This window comes from Chlorocebus sabaeus, chromosome 7 (genome assembly GCF_047675955.1).
Source record: "Chlorocebus sabaeus isolate Y175 chromosome 7, mChlSab1.0.hap1, whole genome shotgun sequence".
NCBI lineage: Eukaryota > Metazoa > Chordata > Mammalia > Primates > Cercopithecidae > Chlorocebus > Chlorocebus sabaeus.
Genome location: NC_132910.1, coordinates 1,131,486 through 1,155,544, shown reverse-complemented (window position 1 = coordinate 1,155,544; position 24,059 = coordinate 1,131,486). Strand labels below are relative to the sequence as shown.

Genomic DNA, 24,059 nt, shown 5'->3' with positions numbered 1-24,059 from the left:
CCCCATATCACATCAAAGAAACTGAGACATAGTGATTTCAAATAAATTGCCCAAAGTCACCCATCTTGTACATGGCAAAGCCAGCATTTGCACAAAGGCTGTTTAGCTCAAGTTCAGTTCCCTATACTGCCCTTTGAGAAGCAAGTAGATTTGTAGATTTTTATGGTAAGTGCCAGTAGAAACTCTCATCTTGTTCCTCTTGCTTTCTTGGTGAAATAATGAGCATGATCATCTGGTGAGTGTAAGGAGGAGAAAAGACAGTGTTGGAGTTAAGGGCAGGAGAGAAGTGAATGAGTTATTGAGGAGAATAAGAGGGCGTTTTGGTTACGGAAGTGCAAAAGGATTTTCAGAGAGCATTAAGGATCTAGCTGAGGTTTATGACTATGATTTTAAAGAGTAGTGAGCATGATGTGTGTTTTTCTCCAGCTAAAATCAACAACTATGGTACATGCACTAAAAAGTTGAAGACTTGGATTGAACCATGTTTGTGTTTTTGCTGAGCTAGATAGTGAATGGGGAGATAGGGGCAGGGGCAGTGAGTGTAGATGTCATGACTGATCACAGTATTTAAGTCATGACAAACGGCAAATGACAAGTTCAATGAGGAGAACATGAAGATATTTGCGGGTGTGCCAAAAAATAAAAATAAAAATTCTAGTCAATGGAGAAAAGCTTCTAGCAGGCTTTGAGCCATTAGACCAATATCTAAGACCAATTTTTTATTTTTTATTTTTTTTTTTATTTTTTATTTTTTTTTTGAGATGGAGTCTCGCTCTGTCCCCCAGGTTGGAGTGCAATGGCACGATCTCGGCTCACTGCAAGCTCCACCTCCAGGGTTCATGCCATTCTCTTGCCTCAGTCTCCCAAGCAGCTGGGACTACAGGCACCCGCCACCACACCCGGCTAATAATTTTTTGTATTTTTTTTAGTAGAGACGGGGTTTCACCGTGTTAGCCAGGATGGTCTTGATCTCCTGACCTCTGATCCACCCGCCTGGGCCTCACAAAGTGCTGAGATTACAGACATGAGCCACTGAACCCTGCCTCTAAGACCAAATTTTTAAAAATAAACTTAAAAACATTTTTAGATACTTGTTACCACTTTCTCTCTTCTTTTCTGATTTATTTTTCAGTGAAAGTATTCCTTGAATGCATTAATAGAAAAGTCTGTGTTGCATAACAAAATACTGCCTTATGAGTTAAAAAAGAGTTCTCATCCACTGATAAGTTGAAGGTGTTTCTACAGCAGACACAATCCTTGAACAAGGAAGTCACTTTCAAAAATTCCTTATTAAAGCCAAAACTAGTTGGTTAATTTGAGGCTTTGCATTGAGGGAACAACCTTGTCAACTTTGTGCTATCATATATGGCATTAATTTTGTTTAATCTTTTAAAAAATGCCATTTTAATTAGCACTACATTCACAAAAAGATCTTGGCTTATGTTTCATAGTTCACAAGACTATATCCGTATCTTGTATCACAAAGAGTTTCATATTTCAAACACATAAATTTTTATGTTTCTCAAGAACATATGGACATTTACTAATAGTTGTGGTCCCGCTAGTCAGTAATGGTATGCTCTTTGTCAAATTCTTGCTCAGTGGATTCCTTCAAAATGGACTTCAACTTCCCCTACTTAAAAACAGGAAGAAAGAATTAAATTAGACCAAGTTGTGTTTTGTTTTATTTTGTTTTGTTTTGTTCTGCTTAGCTGGGGGATGAGGGAAGCGTAAAATACCTCCTTAATCATTCATCTCTGGTTTCTTTTCCATACCACTTATGAGTAGTAAAAGCATTTTAAGAAAATCTTTTACTTTTTAATAAAATGGTGTCTAATTTTGTAATGCAAATAATGATACTTTTGTCAATTTAGCATTTTAATTTTCATGCATTGCGATTAGTGTCGTTGGTTTTATTTCTCAAGGCAGACCTCTAATTCTTTGCTTGTGTGAACTTCTCAATGTGCTGTTAACATCAGAAGGCCAGGATGGTGCAGTCTATTACTACCAGAAAGAAAGAAAAAAACACTTACTTTTAGCTGATCCATCACACATAGAGTTCATATGAATGTGAAGATTCTAAGTTCTTAAGACTGAAGTAAAGGCTGCTATTGCACCCCATAAAGAATCCACCTTTCACTGAATAATAACTGCTTTACCTTATATAATTTGCCCCACCTGCTCCTTACCTACACCAAGCCTGGAGATTGGCCACTCATGCTATCATATCCCTCCTTGTTCAACCAGAGAGCCTCAATCTCGAGAAATCTTCACTCTTCATTTCTTTCTCATGGACCCCTTAGTCTCACAACTTCTCTTCCTCCACCAATCTCCCACCCTCCTTCAAATCCCGGCCACCGTTTCCTTCCAATCACTTTCCTCTTTCTTCCATATTGGGGTTATTACTCATTCAGTTTCATTTGTTTTCCCTCTGGAAGAAGCAAGGGACAGACTGTGATTCAACTCATGATGTTGGGGATAAATTAAATGTTTGTAACATCTGACCTCTGAATTAACTATCCTCAAGACAAGGAAATCATTACACAGCCTGCAATACCTTTGGCTTCTTAGTAATATTAAAGTTTGTTCTACTTTGAGTTGCACTATAAAAGGACATCTTCTGTTATCCTACCAAGGTATATTCCTAGCCCAAGGAAAAGGGTGAATATGTGTTCATTTCTTACTAGGACAGCTGCAATAGCTTTCTAACCTGTCTGCCTGCATCTCATTCTGTGCTCTTCACCCCCACTCCAGCCAATTGTCTTCATCAAAGTTAAGTAATCTTTTCAAAGTATGTATTAGATTATCTCACTCCCTTTGCTCGAAAAACTCCTGGGCCTCCCATTGCAGTTAGAATGAAAATCCAAGGTCTTTACCATGGCTTACCAAGTGGTACTTGACTTGGTCCCCAGCTACCTCTTCCATCTTCTTTCCTACTGTCTCTCTTTTATCCACGGGGTTTCAATCACATTGGCCTTCTTTGTGCCCCACATATCTATCTCACTTTTCTCTCTCGCTCTGGATCTTATATTTGTTCCCTTTGGATATCTTTTCTTTCATATGGTTTCTATGTTTCGGCTTTTCATTCTTTTTTTTTTTTTTTTTTTTTTGAGATGGAGTCTCGCTCTGTCACCCGGGCTGGAGTGCAGTGGTGTGATCTCGGCTCACTGCAACCTCCACCTCCCAGGTTCAAGGGATTCTCCTGCCTCAGCCTCCCAAGTAGCTGGGACTACAGGCGCGTGCCACCACGCCCGGCTAATTTTTTATTTTTAGTAGAGACGGGGTTTCACCATCTTGGCCAGGCTGGTCTCAAACTCCTGACCTTGTGATTCACCTGCCTCGGCCTCCCAAAGTGCTGGGATTACAGGCTTGAGCCACCGCGCCCGGCTTGGCTTTTCATTCTTTAGGTACAGCTCAAATGGCTACCCCCTCAGAGATGTCATTCAGACTTCCCAATCTAAAGTATAGCTTATCTGCTCCATCATTTTCTATCACATTACTTTTTATTTCCTTTATAACATTTATCATAATGTAAAATTATCTTATTTATATGTTTAGTGCCTATCTTTATTCCCTAAATATGGTATCCTTGAAGGAAGACATTGTATCTATACCTGACATTTCCTGAAACACATTAGGGACTCAATAAATGTGTGTGGCTGGCCCGAAACAGAAGTGAGGAGAGAAAGAAACCATCTTGTTACAGTTGGTTATAGATTTGCTTGATGTCAATATGCATGTCATTTGAGCCATATTTTATAATAAAGAATAAAAGAGTAACTCTACAAACAACTGAAGAAAGGAGTATTTTTTTAGTTTATTTTAATGGCCTTTAAATTTTTGGTGACTTTTACATTTGGAAAATTACATAAGGTAAATTATTTGTAGAGATTACAAAGTTAGCCATCCATATGATTGCACTTTTACTATAAGGAGATGCCACACAGTTCTCCACCCTTGATGACCTCATATGATTTTGCTGCAAGCAAAAGCAAATGACAAAAGATGAATATGAAGAAAATGTTGTATAAATAATTGCCACTCAAAAGTCATTCTTTAATTCCTGACAAATTTTGGATCTAAACTCAATGAGGACAAATTTGTGTAAGGATAAATTTATCAACTTATCACAGATGATGGAGAGTGACTTTAAGCAAATCGTTTCTCTTCTCTGGTCTTCCGTTTCTTGATCTGTAAATTGAAAGGCTCAGTCTAGTTGAACCTCTGATACTCCTTCTTCACTGCAAGATTGCATGATTTTATGAGGTACATGAATCATTTCACATATAAATAAAAAATTAATTTACACTGTCACACATATTCCAGTTTAACAAAATGAAATTATAATTGATATAATTAAAAAGTAACTCATTTGATAAATTCCCTATATATGTTCTCATACTTTCAAAATTGATATTTTATTTTCTTTTGATTCTGGAAAACAAATTAAGGTCAATTCTGAATATAATGGTAAAATGAATCACAACTCAGTTATGAAGAAAAATTATATATTAGCCTTCTTTATTTTCTTCTCTCTCTCTCTCTCTCTTTTTTTTTTTTTTTTTTTTTCTTTTGAGACAGGGTCTCACTCTGTTGCCCAGGCTGGAGTGCAGTGGTGGCGCAATCACAAATCATCACAGCCTCGACCTGTTGGGCTCAAGCAATCCTCCCACCTCAGCTTCCTGAATAGCTGGGACTACAGGTGCATGCCACCGTGCCTACCTAATTTTTGTATTTTTTTTGAACACAGATTTAGTCATGTTTCCCAGGCTGCCCTCAAACTACTGGGCTCAAGCAATCCGCCTATCTTGGCCTCCCAAAGTGCTAGGATCATAGGCATAAGGCACTACACCCAGCGTCTTCCTATCTCTTACATTAATTTAAAAGATTAATAAATACAAGGACAGTGTTTTAGATATAACAAAATATTAACAAAAACATTTATATTTTTATGTATAATAAAACAATTAGTTTACCAACAATCAAAATAAAAATATCCCAAAGCCACAGATAAGGATAGCCTGCAGTTGTCTTTATGTTCCTTTGTATAATTCCTTTTCTTTCAGAGTCTAGTCTTGGATATAATCCAATTGTGATAAGAAGTCACTCGAGTATAGACACCTGGCTTATTCTTTTTACCACATCCATCACCCCAGCTTACTATTCCAACAAGATGCCAGATATTTCTGGAATCAGGGTAAGCTAGTGGTCCACCAGAATCATTCTAGAAGAAGAAAAGAAAAAAATGTTTCTTGTCTTAACAAAAAATTTCCTTTTACCTCTCCTGTGGAGTTGTCAATACCTCCTGAGCACTGAAACGAATTCACTCTCTTTGGGCTTAGAACTCTGAAACCCTTAGGATTTTTTTTTAAACACAAGACAGCTACAAACCAGAGTATATGGCCTAAAACTGCCAAATGTTGACTTGAGCAAATCAGAGTTTGACTTATATAATGAGTGCAGCTTGAATATGGAGAAGGTGACTTAGCTGCTTGCACTGAGCTTAAGTCTCTATGATGAAGCCTCTGAGGAACGAGTAGCATAGGCACATGCCCAGACTCCTGATGCATCTCTGGATAAAGAGAAGACAACATTCTAGGCCTGCAGGTTGCCCAGAAAGTAGGACAAAATTCATCTTGCAAACATCTTCTAAGTATTATTCTTTGTATGAATTCCTAGATTGGAAACTTCACGAGGGCAGGAGTGTGTTCACCTCCACATCCATAGCATGTAGGCTAGTGTCTGGTACATAAATGGGATTAACATACTAGTAGATTTTAGTGTATTGAAATACAAAGCTACTATGTCAATATCATTAACACACACACACAAAAATTCATGTGGATAAAAACTTCCATTTGATTAACTGTTTGGGAGAAAACAATTGGTTAATGTAACTAGACATACCTGACATGCATCAGCTTCTCCTGACATAAATCCAGCACATAACATTGTATCAGTCACAAAGCCAGAGTATGCATATGGGGCATTGCAAATTTTGTTGTCAATAATCTTCAAAAAGGCTTCTTGAAGTATCACTGGAAATGAACCTAAAAGCAATAAGTACTGCATATTATGCAGATCTTAGACTTTGCTGGGACAAAGACTATCTACAGCATAAAGCAGATTCTCTTGGTCACCAAGAGTCAGGCCAGTCCCAGGTTAGATTAGTCTCTTTCAGGTGTTTGTAAATGTTGGCTGCCTAACATAATTTCAATTTTTCCAATTCCTATTCCTAGAGATATTTTAGGAAGTGAAGACAATTTGACATCATGCTTTTTGTCCTACCACTTGGTTTTCTTTTCAGTATATTTACTGATTGATTAATGGCATGAGGGGATGATTGATTGATTAAATAGTTATTCCCATGCAGCTATTATGATTTTATAAAAAAACTTACCATTCATGTTAAGTGTTCCCCATCCTGTAATAACAACACTGTCATTTTCTGAGAGCTTCATTTTGGCTTCAGGAAGACAAATCCTGCGAACGTACTTCGTAAAAGAAACTTCTTCAGCAAGCTGCACAAGGGCAATATCATCATGAAGCCCAGGACTGCTATAATTTTCATGAAAAATAATGTTTTGGACTTTCCGTGTCATATATGGTTTATTTACTACAATTCCAAAGTTGACGGTCCAATCTTTTGAATTATTTTTCCTAGAGGACACAATGTAATTAGAATTCACTCAGTTTCTGGGTCACAACAGTGTTCGTAGTGGTGATTATCTCACAAATTTAAGGCATGAGGTTTCCAAACAACACTATAACCCACAGAAATTCTATTTGGAAAAATATCTTTGACATGGAGCTGTTGTAAATGTTGCAGTCACATAAAAATAGTGCGGAGGACTCTGACTTGTCAGCTTTCTGCAGATCCTTTCAAGTAGAGTCACTGATGTTTTCCCCTGCTTCTTCAGTTCCATCCAGTTTCTGAACATTTAATTTGGTCAGGAATCACATGAGCATCCTCAATCCCATAAGTGGATGGGGTCCACAATTAGTCTTATTGCCACATACCCTCGGTTTCAATAGCTACTTTTTTGACTCTCACCCTTCTACCACCCTCAAGTAGGCCCTAATGTCTATTGTTGCCTTCCTTGTATCCATATGTACTCAATGTTTAGCTCTCACTTATGAGGGAGAACTGTGGTATTTAATTTTCTGTTCCAGCATTAATTCATTTAGTTAGGATAATAGCCTGCAACTGCATCCATGTTCCTGCAAAGTCCATGATTTTATTCTTTTTTTATGGCTGCATAGTATTCCATGGTGTATATTACCCATATTTTCTTTATCCAGTTCACCATTGCTGGACATCTAGGTTGAATTAATGTTTTTACTATTGTAAATACAGCTGTGGTGTACATACAAGTGCATATGTCTTTTTCGTAGAACAATTTATCTTCCTTTGGATATACTCAATTTTTGGGTCCAGGTTAAATTTTACATCAGATGGATATGCTGTCTTTCTTCTTCAAATTTCCATAATACTTACTATCTTTGTAATACATGTCATGTTTACAACACTATGCAGCCTTGTACTTTTAACATATGACATTTAAATTTTTCAACTAGATTATAAATTTCTGGATGGCAAGACAAGGAAGCACCTAGTAACTAGAGTCAGACATACTTGAATTCACATTCAATTTCTATTATTTAAGAGCTAGTCTGGGCACGGCGGCTCATGCCTATAATCCCAGCAATTTGGGAGGCTGAGGCAGGCGGGTCACCCGAGGTCAGGAGTTCAAGACCAGTCTGACTAAAACAAAAAACAAAAACAAAAACAAAACAAAACAAAAAAGACCAGTCCGACTAACATGGTAAAACCCAATCTCTACTAAAAATACAAGAATTAGCTGCACACAGTGGCACGTGCCTGTAATCCCAGCTACTCGGGAGGCTGAGGCAGGAGAATCATTTGAACCCAGGAGGGAGAGGTTGCAGTGAGCTGAGATCGCGCCATTGCACTCCAGACTGGGCAACAGAGTGAGACTACATCTCAAAAAACAAACAAACAAGCAAACAAAAGAGCTGAGTGATCTTAGCCAAGATTTGTCACCTTTCCTGAGTGAGCCTTGGTTTCCTCGTCTTCAAATAGTTTAAACTATACCTTCCATACAGAATTGAATGTTGTGATTAAATGAAATGATGTTAAGTAAAGCACTTAATGTCAGGCCAAGGTACCTATTTGGAAAATGTTAATACTTCCATTCGCTTTTCTCTCCTTTCCCTAATTTAAACGCTTTTCCTGCTCTTTAATTATGCAGGTGATCGTAAATGTTCTATATGATTGTAAATTTCATATGGTCTTGGTGAACCTTGACACAGTAAGTTAACCCCGACATACTATCCAAAATAGTTTTGCACCCAGCATCTTTCATTTAGTCAAATGTTCAAACTTACTTAGCAAAGCAGTGAGCTGCAGATAATAGCCACCTGCTGCTGATCAGAGAGGCTCCACAGTAGTGATGGCCTTTCCATTGCATGCTGGCCTGCCATGGCCATGCCCCCAATAGGGCATTTTTTCCATTCACAATTCTGTTGTCAGTTATGATACTGTTGGCTAGTTGTCTCCCACAACCTAGAGAAAGAATTAATTTACACAAGAGCAGGTATCTTTGATTATGCATTATAAAAAATATATCATTAAAAATTACTTGAAACCCTTCAGTGATTATTCAACATCTTCTAATTGATGATGTTTCTTTCCTACAAGATATTCCTGTGTTGGTTCTGTATTCTATCTTGGTTTGAGTGGTTCTTACTTATCCTCTTTTCCAGTCTCAAACATCTTTCAACCACTATCTTTTGTTGTGTCTATGTGTTACAACTCTTGTCTCTAAGCAGATTCTTGAAGGTGGAGACTTTGCCTCATTGGTGTCTACATCTTGCATAGTATATGCACTGCTGTCTGTAAGACACCATGTGAACAAAATATACTCCATAAATATCCATGGAGTGAATGACTGCATGAATGTATCTTGTGGACAACATGATACTCTAAAGAGAATGTATTTAAAATATGTAACCGGACAGTGATGTGCTCCCATTAAGCCCAGCTAATTGGGAGGCTGAGACAGGAGGATTACTTGAGCCCAAGAGTTCCAGGCTGTAGTCCACTATAATTGCACCTGTGAATTGCACTACAGCCCACACAACATAGCAACATCACCTCTAAAGCAAAAAATAATAATAATGTTTAAGATGCAGAACTGTTTTTATCTTTAATAAATGTATTTTATATAGCCAGGTTTTATATTTTCTTCTTATCCTAAATTGTCATTTCCTTCAGTCTTTCTCATTTTAACATATTTAAATATGATACTTTTCACTCACAATTTTATTATTTGGAATCAATTCTTATTTAACTTTTTATATATGTTTAAATAAATGTTAAAATTAATAGACTAGTGTTTTTCAAAGAGAAATTCTAAGTCAATATCTAGTATATCCAGTAATTCGGCAAGTGTGTTATGGGATTTCCACATGATATATTTCAAATATTTTTAATAGAAAAATAATGAGAAAATACCTGTGAGTTCATCAAATTTATAATAAAAAGGTCCTTAACTTACAGTTGTTGGTAAGCATTTCAGAAGCAGCCTTGCTGATTTCTGAAAGTGAAAAACAAAACAAAATATAAAATTGACCAAATACCACCAAGCAATTGACTTCAACCTAAGAACATAAATGCTAACTTTCCTAACCCAATATTGTCCAACATTTAACTATGTGGAGTAGTTCAGGTATTTTCAGCCCCTCTGACTCTTATTTGTTATATTACAGCCTTCTCTCCATATCTCTGCTAGGTAGCCTAGGAAAAGAGAAAAAGGAATAAAAAACAAAAATCAGTTTTATGATTATCAAAGTAAAATATTCAGTGCTGTAAGAAGCTGGCACCCTTACAAATATTTTTAAGAGATCATGGCAGGGATTTCTTCCCCATGATAATTCTCTTTACTCTGAAATGCTGAGAATTATACATATTTTAAGGAAAAATGTCCCAATTAAAATTATACTTCATTGGGCCTATCCTGCTTTCTAGGGAAATCTCCTTACTAAGAATGAACCATGAAATTTTGATAACTTAAATTTAAATCTTTGTTCTATTGGTAAAAGACTTCAGAGAGAAGGAGAAGAGGAGGAAACTAAAGAAACACCAGAAAATGCTGACTATACTCTATGGGACACAGAAAGAGAGTAAACAATGTATCCCTCTTTCCCAAAAGCTACTCACAGAAAAATTTTATTGCTCTTTTTGAAAAGTTATACCTCAGGTTCACTTCTTACTAGTGGTTCACTGGTAACGGGATCTTTATTGTGTGGCAAAGGAGCAGTAACTGGCAGATGTTGCTGGCCTTTCAAGTCCTCAAGGACGCTAGGATTAATAGTCTGGCTGCAAGAACCATGAAACTGGACTCTGAAACCACATGCTTATCACCTAGCTGGCCTTTTAGCAATCCAGGTGACAGTTTCAAGACCTTTGCAGAACCTTCACGATCTTTACAAACTTCACTTTCTGTAAGGAGGCAAAATCTTATCATTTTCTTCCCTTGTTTTCTAGGGAATTTTCCAGACAATTTTCTTTCTTTAAAAGTGGTATTACTCCAGTTTTCTCACAAGAATCGGTAAGAACTCGCATCCCCAACATTGTTCTTACTCCTGCAGTCTCCTTACTGAAAGACCAAGAAAGCCCTAAATCTGCTTTCTGTCATGAGATCCTGACAAAAGTAGGGAGAAGAAAAGAAAAATACTTTGCCTGGGCTCCATGGCTCACGCTGTAATCCCAGCACTCTGGGAGGCCCAGGCGAGCAGATCACAAGGTCAAGAGATTGAGACCAGCCTGACTAACATGATAAAACCCCCTCTCTACCAAAAATACAAAAAAATTAGCCAGGCATGGTGGCAGACGCTTGTAGTACCAGACTGAGGCGGAGAATTGCTTGAACCTGGGAGACAGAGGTTGCAGTGAGCCGAGATCGTGCCATTGCACTCCAGCCTGGGCAACAGAGCAAGACTCCATCTCAAAAAAAAAAAAAAAGATACTTCAATTAGAACCCTTCACCCCCTTTCCCATGCATAATAGCCAAACCCTTCCAAACTTACATCCATGCTTGCAATGTAACCCTCATTCCTATCATTCTTGAGACAATGATTCCTTGGCACTACCCTTTCCACTACCAAGTCATTGCTAGGGGTGACGGAGTTAGGTACGCATATTTTTTTCCCAAATTACTAAAACTCTTAGTTCACTTTTTAGTACTTTTTAAAAAAAATCCAGAAAAAAACCTATGTAATAGAAAATAATGGAAATAAGTCAAATACCCTTGAGTTTAATGGAAGCGGGAACTGCGTTCCAGGATGCCATGTTGTTTTTCAACATCTGATGTAATATAGCCTTGATTTTAGTCCTCATGCTAACTCTCTCTGCTGGAAGAAACTTGAATTTCAGCTGTAACTGTACATTTGAACCATTGGCATTAGGCCTAGAAACAACAGAAATTTTTTAATGTACTGTTTCTTGATCTTTTAGAGGTTTTGTGAACTCATTAAATTTCACACATTTTAATTATCACATTTTTTTACATATATTAAAGAAAAATATATAGATACTATCTAAACATGTATAAAATGCAAAGATACCTAAAAAATCTTCCAGTATGTCTAGTTCAGACATACTATTCAAGGAAGAAAATATAGACCACAAACTAAAATCAGAATATTTCAAACACATACAGGAAATGGAATACTGGCCAAGAAATGATTGGAATGAAGTCTTATTATAATACAATAAAAACCAGTGCTCTCATACAGAATTTCTCTAATAACTTCATTTTAGAGAAAGAGATCAATGAGAAAGTAAAGGTAGGGCAGGGAAGCATTCAAAACACAATTTCCAGCATGTGTTTAGAAGCCAGTGCTAAACTTCTTGCCATGGTTTTTTTTATACATAACCAGTCTGCCCCCAACAGATCTATGCAATGAGAAAGCTCAGAAAGAGAATTCTAAAGCATGAAGAACATCTTGATTATATATTCAGTAAACTATTTTTATTAATCAGGAAAAGAGATTAATTCATCTTGGAAGACTTTCAAACCAAACCATATCAATCAGAATTTTTGAAAATATCCAAAATTTCACTTTCAAATAATCATGATCAATTATAGGGTCTTTGAAGGTTTTTGTTTGTCTGTAGGTAAGTAGGTTGGTTAGGTCAGCTGGATTTTTTGTTTGTTTTGTTTTGAGAGTTCAGAATTCCCCAGAATAGATATTAACAATTACCAATTACAAGTGAGCTCTACCCTCATTACTCTTCCTCCATACACCATACCTTCCTCCCTGCATCCCTTCCTACCACCACTATCTTCAGGCATCCTTCACAGGTATGTCTATACAGATGTTATCTTAAAATATTGTCTTTGCTCCACAGTCATTGCAAGAATGAAAATTATTAAGGAAACTAAATAGGATGTTTTTAGGGAAGGTATGGGCTAAAAACAAACCAGTTGAATTATTTGTTTTCCATGGAGTTATAATTATCTTTCATCATAACAGTCAGTTAGGACTGACCACCACCAATAACCTTGTAATTCTTTTGCAGGTAAGAAGATTAAAGATTTGTATATAACGACTCTTGCCTAGAACAGAAATTTGCTAGATACAGTGATACTTTCATTCATGGAGAACTTGATTTTTCCTTTTCTTTTTCTTTTTTCTGTTTCCTTTGTTCCTTCCTTTCTTTCTGTTCCTTTGTTTCTGTTTTTCTTTATGTGTGTTTTTTGGTGTTATTGTTATCTAAAATCAAGGTTGTATGATATATCACCTACTTTCCTTTCATAAAATCTTGAATGAACTTGTACTTACAGAAGTTTGATGACCTCAGATTTGATATATTCCTTACATATACTGGAATTTTGAAATGCATTTAACATCTGACAAGAGAAAAAAGAGTCACCATATATATTTCAATCAAATTTATAATAAAATTAACTTTAAAAATCTCTGATTTACCTTAGTCTCAATATCTTTGCTTAGATTTGTGCTGGCTTGTGAAGCTGCGTTTTCACAATTGTCATTGTATGTGACTCCAGAAATATGAAAATCACCTTGATAATAGTAAATCTTCTCTGCAAAATTGAGAAAAAAAAAATACCTCAATGAATTTTAAAGTGGAAAGTGACTTTAAAGCAATTTATACCTCTGCCTCAACATTCAACCCAGCTTTAGAAATAATCCATTTATACCTCTACCTCAACATTTATACCTCTGCCTTAACCATTTATACCTCTGCCTTAACCATTTATACCTCTGCCTCAACATTCAACCCAAGTTTAGAAATAATCCAAGGGAGGGAGAAAAATAAAAGGAGAGGAGTGAACAATAGTTTATTCCAGAAATGGCAACTCCGTATCGTTCATTCAATGACCCCCCCTTTCCCTTTATGTGATAATAGACATTACTGTCCTGCCAAGTCCAGATATACCCTCAGCACCCTTCTCAAAACAGCAATGCCCGCAATCACTAACAATCCACCTGAGTATGCACTAGAGATAAAACATCTTTTACATGTGTAGTCTAAACTCAGCCTAGCAATTACCCAATTAATCTTTCTAAGCAATTTTAATACAGGAAACATACAAGCATCAGTCATCCTTCACTTTCTGGATGATATACACTGTCTTGCACCCTTTTGCATGCCCTTTGCCTGCTGGCCTGGTTTCTATTCCTTGATGTTATTCCTGGAGGACTCCATGGTGCCATTATTATATTATTATTATTATTATTATTGTTATTATTATTATTATACTTTAAGTTCTGGGATACATGTGCAGAACGTGCAGATTTGTCACATAGGTTTACACGTGCCATGGTGGTTTGCTACACCCATCAACCTGTCACCTACATTAGGTATTTATCCTAATGCTATCCCTCCCCTAGACCCCTACCTCCCGACAGGCCCCAGTGTCTGATGTTCCCCTCCCTGTGTCCATGTGTTTTCATTGTTCAATTCCCACTTATGAGTGAGAACATGCGGTGTTTGATTTTCTGTTCCTGTGTTAGTTTGCTGAGAATGATGGTTTCCAGCTTCATCCATGTCCCTGCAAAGGATATGGACTCATCCTTTTTGTAGCTGACTAGTACTCCATGGTGTATACGTGCCATATTTTCTTTATCCAGTCTATCATTGATGGATATTTGGGTTGGTTCCAAGTCTTTGCTATTGTGAACAGTGCTGCAATAAACATAAAGGTGCATGTATCTTTATAGGAGGATGATTTATAATCCTTTGGGTATATACCCAGTAATGGGATTGCTGGGTCAAATAGTATTTCTGGTTCTAGATCCTTGAGGAATCACCTCACTGTCTTCCACAATGGTTGAACTAATTTACTCTCCCACCAACAGTGTAAAAGCATGGTGCCCTTTTATTTCTCTACAGCATATGATAGATGGTGCTTGCTGTGTGTCACAAGGTCTCATATCTCCATCTTTTCCTTTCCCCAAATATAAACTGCTTCACCTGGTACATTAGGTCACCACAATTTAAAACAGGACAAATCTTTTAAAAATAGGAACTGCCCAGATGCGGTGGATTATACCTATAGTCCTAGCACTTTTTGAAGTCGAGGTGGGAGGATTGCTTGAGTCCAGGAGTTCAAGACCAGCCTGGGCAACATAGTGAGACCCTGTCTCTACAAAACATTTTAAAAATTTACCGGGCATGGTGGCACACGCCTGCAGTCATGCTACTGAGGAGGCTGAAGTGGGAGAATTGCTTGAGCCCAGGAGTTCAAGGCTACAGTGAGCTGTGATTGCACCACTGCACTCCAGACTTGGTGACAGAGTGAGACCCCCATCTCAAAAAAAACAGGAACTAATATGAAACAATACCCTGTTTTGTTTAAGTAATTAGCCATTCCTGTATTTTGAGAGCACTTGTGCTTTTGATCCACCTTTACCATACACCATGTAGTCGCTAAGTGACTGAAAAGTATGATCTCCTGAGCTGAAATAATCTGTTACCCTATAAGTTAGAAATAACTTTAAAATAAAATAAAATAAAAACTGGTTTCCTATATTTCCATAGATTCCTATATTTTTCCTTATGGTAACCAGTACATACAAAAGCCCCAATGCCAAAGTCTGTCTGAGAAGTTTCCTGAAAAGACAAATGCATATGAAGCTAGAGGAGTTAGTTCCAGCCCCATCACAAATCAGCTGTGCTGTCTTGGTGTATTTAACCCGCTGGGATTTTCTTTATTAATCACAAAAAATAAATTGCAGCCTGGTGTGGTGGCTCACGACTGTAATCCCAGAACTTTGGAAGCGGAGGCGGAAGGATTACTTGAGGTCAGGAGTTCAAGACCAGCCTAGCCAATATGGTGAAACCCCATCTCTACTAAAAAAAAAAAGAAAGAAAAAAAAAAGAAAAATTAACTGGGAGTGTTGGTGCATGCCTGTAGTCCCAGCTACTTGGGAGGATGAGGCAGGAGAATTGCTTGAATCTGGGAGGTAGAGGTTGCAGTTAGCTGAAATCGTGCCACTGCATTCCAGCCATGGCAATAGAGTGAGACCCCATCTCCGAAAAACAAAAAAAACAAAAACAAACAAAAACTAAACTGCAATAAACTCTAAGACCCTCTTCTTTCTACTATTTTATCATTTTCATCTGTGAAGTTTGTCACCAAATGAACTAAAGTAAATAATTAGAATCTGCTAACTCTGTGTTAGACCCAGAATGCTGAACCAGGGTATTTACAAGTAGTTAGCTTAATTTGTCAAAAGTCTCATACATCATGCCCAGATTCCAAGAAACCATTATGTTTAGATTTCTGATTCCAGTTATGATTTTACTGGAGAATTCTATCAGTTCAAGGTGCCATTTTACAATTAATTTTCACTTGATTATTATTATGGATTGAATTGTATCCTCTCCAAAATTCGTATGTTGAAGCCCTGAACACCAATGTAACTGTATTTGGAGACATGATCTTTAAGGGGGAATTATGGTTAAACGACGTCATAAGGTTGAGACATGAATCCAATAGGACTAGTCTCCTTATAAGAAAAGAGAGACCACATCTCTCACGCGCACATGCTCTCTCTCTCTCTCTCTCTTTCACTCACTTCATGCCATCTCCCAAAATACACACAGAGGAAAGGCCACAGGAAGGCACAGTAAGAATCCAGCTATTTGCAAGCCAGAAAAGAGGTCTCCTCGGAAACCACCCAGCACATTGGTCTTAAAAGTCCAGTCTCCAGGATTGTGAAAAAATGTCTGTTGTTTAACCTAGCCAGTCTGTGGGTTTTGATATGGCAGCTTGAGCTAATATAATTATTTAGATAAACTGAATGGAAGTCTATTCCATATTCTATACTGTGGTCAGTGATTTTCAGTTTTACAGACATAGAAACAGTAATCTTTACATGGTAAACTGCCCTCCATTTCAAAGTTTATAAAGTCTTTTTTCTTAAGATAGACATTATTTTATTACCTCTCTAAAACACTGTTTTATACTAATAGATTGTAACACCACCTATATATCATAATCACTACAGACTTTCCAAAAGGCATGCATGGGTAGGTCCTGCCCTGGTCCAGCTGAATCAGCTAACCTAAGGGTAGGCCCTAGGGAATAAACACTACTTCAAAAGCACTCGACAGCTGATTCTGAGAAGAAGGCAGGGTTTGGAACTATTAGATAAACTATCTGAAGAATTATGAAATTGGTTATACATGTGTATATAATCTTTTGGAAATAACATTGTTAAGTAAAATAGTTGAGAAAGAGATGAACCAAAGTCATTCTAGAATAATGATCTTCGTGAAATACTTATTTCTGGGCTAATCAAAAAAGTGGAAACTCAAAAGTTTAAAACAAATTGAGAAATAATAGATGTATTTAGACAGGGAAACTAATTTCATACTACTTAAATGAGGGATTACAATAGCTGCCAGTCAGCTAATTTCATACCACTTAAATGAAAGATTACAATATCTGTTACCCAGCTTAAGTTGTTCTCAATATTAACAAATATTATATTCGTTCCTAAGCCAGAGTCCTAGAGCAAAAACCCATCTTTCAAACTGACTTCAAACAACTTTTACCACAGAGTTTGTATCCATTTTTACTTTACAAGGAGTGCAGCTCAAGTAATTCGACTTTAAGCAATTTAAGCTACTCTAGCCTTATATCTGAAATAGTAGGTGGTTGACCATGTAGAGGCATTCAAGGGTGAATTCTCATCCCATGCACCTCCTGCTCCAGCCAGGGTGCTGTAGTTCCCCTTTGCACCACTCCTTGTCATTAAGACACTGCTTCCCCAGGAAAGGGGACCTGTTAAGATGCAAAGTGTATATTGAAAAACTGGATTTATTCACAAGAGCTTGATTTTGAAAACTCAGAGCGCTGTCCTTAAGGAAATTTTGTGAAGAATGTTATTTTTTAATGAGTAGAGGGAAAGAGAGGACAGAAAGATACAGATTATGAAAATTTCATGGATAGATATGGCAGACAGGAGATTGAGCACCCATTATTCTTCTGAAAGACAAGTCATAAGAGGACTGCGGAGAAACAAAGGAAAAGAAGCCAGCTTGAAAGAAAAAATGTCATTTTTGCTAAGTCAGCCAAAATTTGTCGACATTGCATTATTGTATAGGGTTACATATTTCAGAGATATAAAACTCAGAAAAATCATGATAAAGTAGTATAATTACTTAAACTATTAAGTATATTAATATTAAGCTTTTAAGCAAGCTATGTTACTTAAAAGCTTGTGATATCAAGCGAGTCACTTTACTTTTCTGAGCCCCAGTGTACTGTATGTGAAAATAAGGATAGCAGTAAAATCTGTCATCCCTAGCTCACAGGATTATTGGGAAGATAAAGTGGAACAATGGATGTCAAGTTTATTTTCAAACATTAAATAACTACGCAAGTTTAAGGACTTATTTTTCAGAAAGGTAAAAATAAATTGGAAACTAAGCTTTGTGAGTATACTGTTAACAAAAGTTTTAAAACTAAAACCATGTTTGTGCAAACATTTAGCCATTCAACCATGCTTGACTATCTACTATTAAAAGAGTTATTTGTAGATTTGTAGATTTTTCATTGCTACTTATTCATCATATCTTAATAACCAATAGCAGAATTGAGCCAAGAAGAGAAGGAATCTCTAAAGTGTGAGATGTATTTACTACAGGATGTAACAATTCAACTACAAGCCTACTATAAGCTCCTTTAATGACAATGAATATTGACATCAAAGCATTGAACATTTGTCTTGCTCATACCCCCACAGTTGGTGACATAACTTACAAAGAGGCCTCTGATTCAAAAAATTTTATAAACTCCTATGTTATAATAAACTGTGTTGAAATAAAATAGTAAGTAAATAAGAAAACTCCCAAGAAGAAATTTAATGTTCATGTTTTGTTTTTTCAATTTTTAAAACTAAAAGATTTATAGCAAGGATGAAAATTGAAAAAATCTATACTGACCAACTGCCAGAAAATGAACAAGAAGACCAATAGTTACTCCCAAGAGTGCTGCCACTCCAAGAAAAGTAAAGATCGTAGTCCACAGTGGCCAAGATCTTTGGGAAGATATGCCGTGCCTATGAAAGAGGGAAAAATTGGTTTAAATCAGATAATAACAATCAAAATCTACCTGCCTCTCCTTCAACTCATAGTGCATGAATTGTAATTTATACATTAGTCCTTTATGCTACTTGAAAACCTAGAAACCTCAAATGCCTCAAAGAGGATAGACCATAATGCTCATTCACTTAACAAATCATTATTGAGCCCAGGTTAGCTACTGGAAATATATCAATAAGCAAAATAGACATGATTTCTGTACTTTTGTTGCCAAAGAGAAATTGCCTTGCTTTTTTAAAAAACTGAAGCAGGTTACAAAACATTAGTTGTAGTCTGATTGTATTTTTGTAAACTACAGCCATATCATGCACAGGGACATATAAACACTTATAGACACAATTAAATACATAATATAACAAGTTTTAATTATAGGTTTGATAAACGTGGATGGAAACACCATGATGTCAGCTGCAGTAATCTCTATGTAATAAAATTATAGATTTTTTGTTTACTTTTAACTTAACATTTTCTAATTTTTCTTTTTTTAATTTTCTTTCTTTTTTTTTTTTTTCTTTTTTGAGACAGAGCCTCACTCTGTCACCCAGGCTGGAGTGCAGTAGTACAATCTCAGCTCACTGCAACCTCTGCCCCACTGGGTTCAAGTGATCCTTCCACCTCAGCCTCCTGAGTATCTGGAACCACAGGGGTGCACCACCCTACCCAGCTATTTTTTTGTATCTTTTTAATAGAGTCGGTGGTCTCACCATGTTGCCCAGGCTAGTCTCAAACTGCTGAGCTCAAGCGATCTGCCCATCTTGGCCTCCCAAAGTGTTGGAATTACAAGCATGAGCCACCACCCCTGGCCTATTTTCTATAATGTTTCTCCAACAAATGTAAATTATTTGCATAATATAAATTAATAGATCAATTAGTTGTTTTATCATCAAAGCCAATCAATTAGATGAAAGAGAATTAGAAAATATGGTGGTTCGGCATCATACAGATAAAGCAGTGTATGGTTACACTTACATTGTATGGCCACACTAAGCTTAATCTACATGAAGTTTGAACACTAGTTATTTTTCATATCTTGAGAGATTATGTTATATAATTGTCCATTGGAGGAAGGGCTGTAACATAAACATTCATGATTTCAAATTCAAAACATCCTCAGCTGCTTCTTCAATCTCTATTCTGTATCATTCTAAATAAACCTTGCAAAACAGAAGAGTTTGTAATCAGGGAGCATATTTGGTGAATTATATATTTCCTGTGAATATGTGAACCTTTTCATTCTTATCCCATCCAGGACCAACTGACTTTTAGGTAGATACATCTTTGTTTCTGTTTTTTTAGCATTACCTTATACAACTGTGCAACTCCACCTAAACTTGTTTCCTCTTCACTCTGTTCTACATTCTTAATCCTACCTCTTCCTCATACCTCTTTGTCTCTTTTGATGACTTGTTAATTAGTGTTTCGCAGAACCAACATTGTCAAAGCTCTTCAAAGAAACTCCTTCTTTCAGACACATTTCATGTAGTTTTTCATACCAGAATTCTGTTATTTAATATCAGCCTCAGATAAAAAAGCCTACTCAGGCATAGCATTTTTAATACAGTATGTATAACTTTATTAATATTTGATAACATGTTTCTTTTAATGACTATAAAAGTGCACTGTGACAGTAAGGTCTTAAGTTTGTTTTGGATGAGCTAGTTATAACAGTCTGGTAGCTCAGGCTTTCTGAGACATGCATATTAGTCTAAGAGACTAAACATTAGGTAGCCTAAAAAATTATTCTAAGTTCTGAAATGGTTTCAGAATAATCACTGCTTTACCCAGCTTAAAAGAGATTTTTCTCTAAAAACCCGTTTTGGATGCTCTGAAAATTTCTGAAGAGTACATATTATTGACTATAGTTCTGATATGACTTTTTCCCCCTCCCAAGGCTTTCTCTTGTCAAAAATAATTTAAAATATTATTTTATATCTCAAAGAATACAGTAAGTTTGTAATTAACCCTTCTTCTAATAAATGTAGCCTCTAGAAATTTATTATTACTTTTGAATAATAACTGCAGTTTTAAAAATTATGTTCTAAATATAGAAAAATGTCCATTTATGAAATAATTTACTCTAATTTACCAAATTAATTTTTGGCAACAGTTTTTTCTAAAGGTAGGCATTTGCATTACAAGATGAATCCCTCATTTAACAAAGAAAATACATTAAAAATTAATCTTCAATGAATGTACCCAACTTCATGTACTTAACTAAACTATGATTGCCTCACTTTTAGAATGAATCTACTTCAAATAAGAGTTCATTGCTGGCTGCACACAGTGACTCATGCCTGTAATCTCAGCACTTTGGGAGGCTGAGGCAGGAAGATCACTTGAGGTCAGGGGTTTGAGACTAGCCTGGCCAACATGGTGAAACTCAATTTCTACCAAAAAATACAAAAATCGGCTGGATGTGGTGGGCGAGCACCTGTAACCCCAGCTACTTGGGAGGCTGAGGCATGAGAATCGCTTGAACCCAGCTCCATCACAGGGGAAAAGAATAAAAGAAAGCTCATTGCCATTGTGGCATAACCATTTGCCTTAATCAACTTGCAATAATGATGTTAATCAAAATGATGGTAAGTACATTACTTACAATTTTAAAACATCAGTCTTGTTGTAATTGTACCCTTACAGTCCATGCCAACTATCACTTCCTAGATTAGATTTCTTTTTAACCACTTTTGGGCATTGCTTTAGGAGTTAAACAGCAAAGCATTAAAAAATATGTAGCTTTCATTTATTAGAACTTCATTTATAGACCATTTGAATTAGATGCACCTGAATCATCTCATATAATGAAATGTGTTAAAGCACAATTGTGGTGCAAAATTCTTCAAATTCTATAAAAATAAACCTTTTTCCATAGAAAACTTTAAATCATTAGGGTGAGAATTGTGCATAAGGAGCAGAGAAGTGTAATGATCAAATGGGTAATGGCCTCTATCTTCACTTTCTCCTGGAACTTTGAAAAAAAGAAAGTCTACAAAAGGAAGTCATTTGAAAATTTATGAAGTTTTGAGAACCTGCAGTTTGCTGGTTGCTAATTCAAAATCTATATTGGAAAGTACATTATTCCAAAATCTATAATGGCATTCATATTTTTCATTATTCCTAAGAAAACCTATTAATATTAGAAAATTTGATTTCAATTACATTACTAGAGAACAAAAATGGTAGTGTTTTTATGAGTGATTACAAAAGAAATCTTATGCCTCATTTCCTTAAGATTTCAGGTCAATTATATATTTATATTCTTTCCCAGTAAGCAAAATTTTGCTGAATTATTATTTTTCTTTTCAACTTTTGAAAACTTTCCCAGAGATGTCAAAGGGCCTGTAGACCTCAGACAATAGCATGTTTCTTGACAGTGTCCAGAAATAAAAACTGAATTATAAAAAGCAATCAATTAACAAAAAACTAGAACCCACTTAATGGCAACTTGCTAAACTTTGCAGACTTACTCTCCCCAGTGAAATCCCCTTTACCTGTACATAATGTTCTGATGTTGTGGGAGTATCAGGTATAATGGTGGTAATGATGATGATGAAGATAACGATAACAGTGACGATGCTGGTAATAGTGATGATAAAAGTTAGAACCTTCTGATGTAGCTTTTGACTTATGTGCTACATCCAGTGTTGCAGCTTGGTTTTTATGGGCTGGGAAAGATGTAGCGAACAACCAAGATGAAACTTGTCTGACTAGTGCTAATGACAGTCATATTTCTATAGTTTTAAGATAGGAGTCACCCCAAGAATGACAAATTTCCTTGACTTGGCGATTTAGAAAAAATTACAGTCCAGTTTGGTCACCTAAGATGTACAACCAGGAAACAGCTTTGGAGTATATAGGGGTAATTCTAACTCTGTATTTTACCAATTCCATTATACTACCTTGTCTCTTCTCAATTGAAACTAACTATAACTAGTTAAAAGTTTCCGATAAATGTCTTTCTACAATATGTCAATTTTAGTACGGCAAATATTGCCATCATTCTCACGCAAATGAAATTCTATTTCATTGTGGTTTGCATTTGCTTTTCATTAATTACCTGTGAGAATAATCATTTCACATATTTTGAGGGAATTTGGATTTTCACTTTTGAGAATCCTGTTCATAAGTTTAGCTTTTCGTCAACAGGCAGCAGATGGTGAGGAAAAACAAAATGGGTGCTAATCTTTTTTTTCTTATAGTTATATGTGAGTTCCTTATATGATCTGGATATTAATATATTATTATACTGGTTATTAACCTGTTATGTTCACCTATTTATTAATTACCTGTCCCCAGGGTGCAACTTAACATTTCATTATGTAAAGAGATTTCAGTTCTTTAAAAACTTTAAGAATCAATTTACTTTTGTAATGACATGAAATGATAATTTAATTTTCTATTGTATTAATTTGGAATTATTTTTTCTTACTAATGACCTGTTTTCCAAGACTTTTTTATGGCAGAGTTCATCTTTTCTCTACGGATATGTAAGGCCTCCTACGCCATATACAAAATATGCATGTTTCTTAACTCTCTATTCTGTTCTATTAGTCTATTTACCTTATCTTCTGTCAATACTAAATAGTTTTAGTTAATATAGATCAGGAGTCAGCAAGCATTTTCTGTAAAGCACTAGACAGTAAACGTTTGAGGCTTTGTAGGCCATATGTTCTTCATTGCAACTGTTAAATTTTGCCACTGCAACACAAAAACAGCCAAAAATGCTAAGTAAAAAAAAGCAGGCCGGGCGCAGTGGCTCATGCCTGTAATCCCAGCACTTTGGGAGGCCGAGGCGGGTGGATCACGAAGTCAGGGGATCGAGACCATCCTGACTAACACAGTGAAACCCCGTCTCTACTAAAAACACAAAAAACTAGCCGGGCGAGGTGGCGGGTGCCTGTAGTCCCAGCTACTCGGGAGGCTGAGGCAGGAGAATGGCGTGAACCCGGGAGGCGGAGCTTGCAGTGAGCTGAGATCCGGCCACTGGACTCCAGCCTGGGCGACAGAGCGAGACTCCGTCTCAAAAAAAAAAAAAAAAAAAAAAAAAAAAATGCATGCAGGCATGGCTGTTTTCCAGTATTTACTTATGAAAGCAAGTGGTGAGCCAGGTCCATGCGTTGTAGTTTTCCAACCCCTGCTACAGATTACAGTAGGTCATGATTTCTGAGAGCATATGTTTTCTCAAACACTTCTTCAAATTTATATTGGTAATTCTTCACCTTCTATTCTGCCATACTGCCATATGCTTACTGGATCAGCTTATTAATTCCCATTATTAAGTCCCAAGAAGATATTTTGAGATTTTGAGATTTCGATAGAAATTCTGTTTATCTCACAGAATAGTTTGGAAAGATTCAACATCTTATATTGTTAACTGTTTATCAGCATGACA

At 36.3% G+C, this 24,059-nt stretch overlaps 1 protein-coding gene across 1 annotated transcript; it reads right to left on the bottom strand.

Annotated features, from left to right (window-relative positions):
- Positions 1 to 3,793: 3,793 nt before the first annotated feature.
- LOC103235709 (transmembrane serine protease 11B) lies at positions 3,794 to 22,301 on the bottom strand. The gene is made up of 10 exons (XM_037989389.2): positions 22,159 to 22,301; positions 18,509 to 18,624; positions 13,018 to 13,133; positions 12,871 to 12,938; positions 11,332 to 11,492; positions 9,582 to 9,620; positions 8,410 to 8,587; positions 6,401 to 6,660; positions 5,908 to 6,050; positions 3,794 to 5,224 (listed from the first exon to the last, which is right to left on the bottom strand). Exons 1-10 carry the CDS (start codon positions 22,164 to 22,166, stop codon positions 5,063 to 5,065), a joined length of 1,251 nt encoding a protein of 416 aa, XP_037845317.2. The 5' UTR covers positions 22,167 to 22,301; the 3' UTR covers positions 3,794 to 5,062.
- Between the last annotated feature and the right edge of the window lie 1,758 nt (positions 22,302 to 24,059).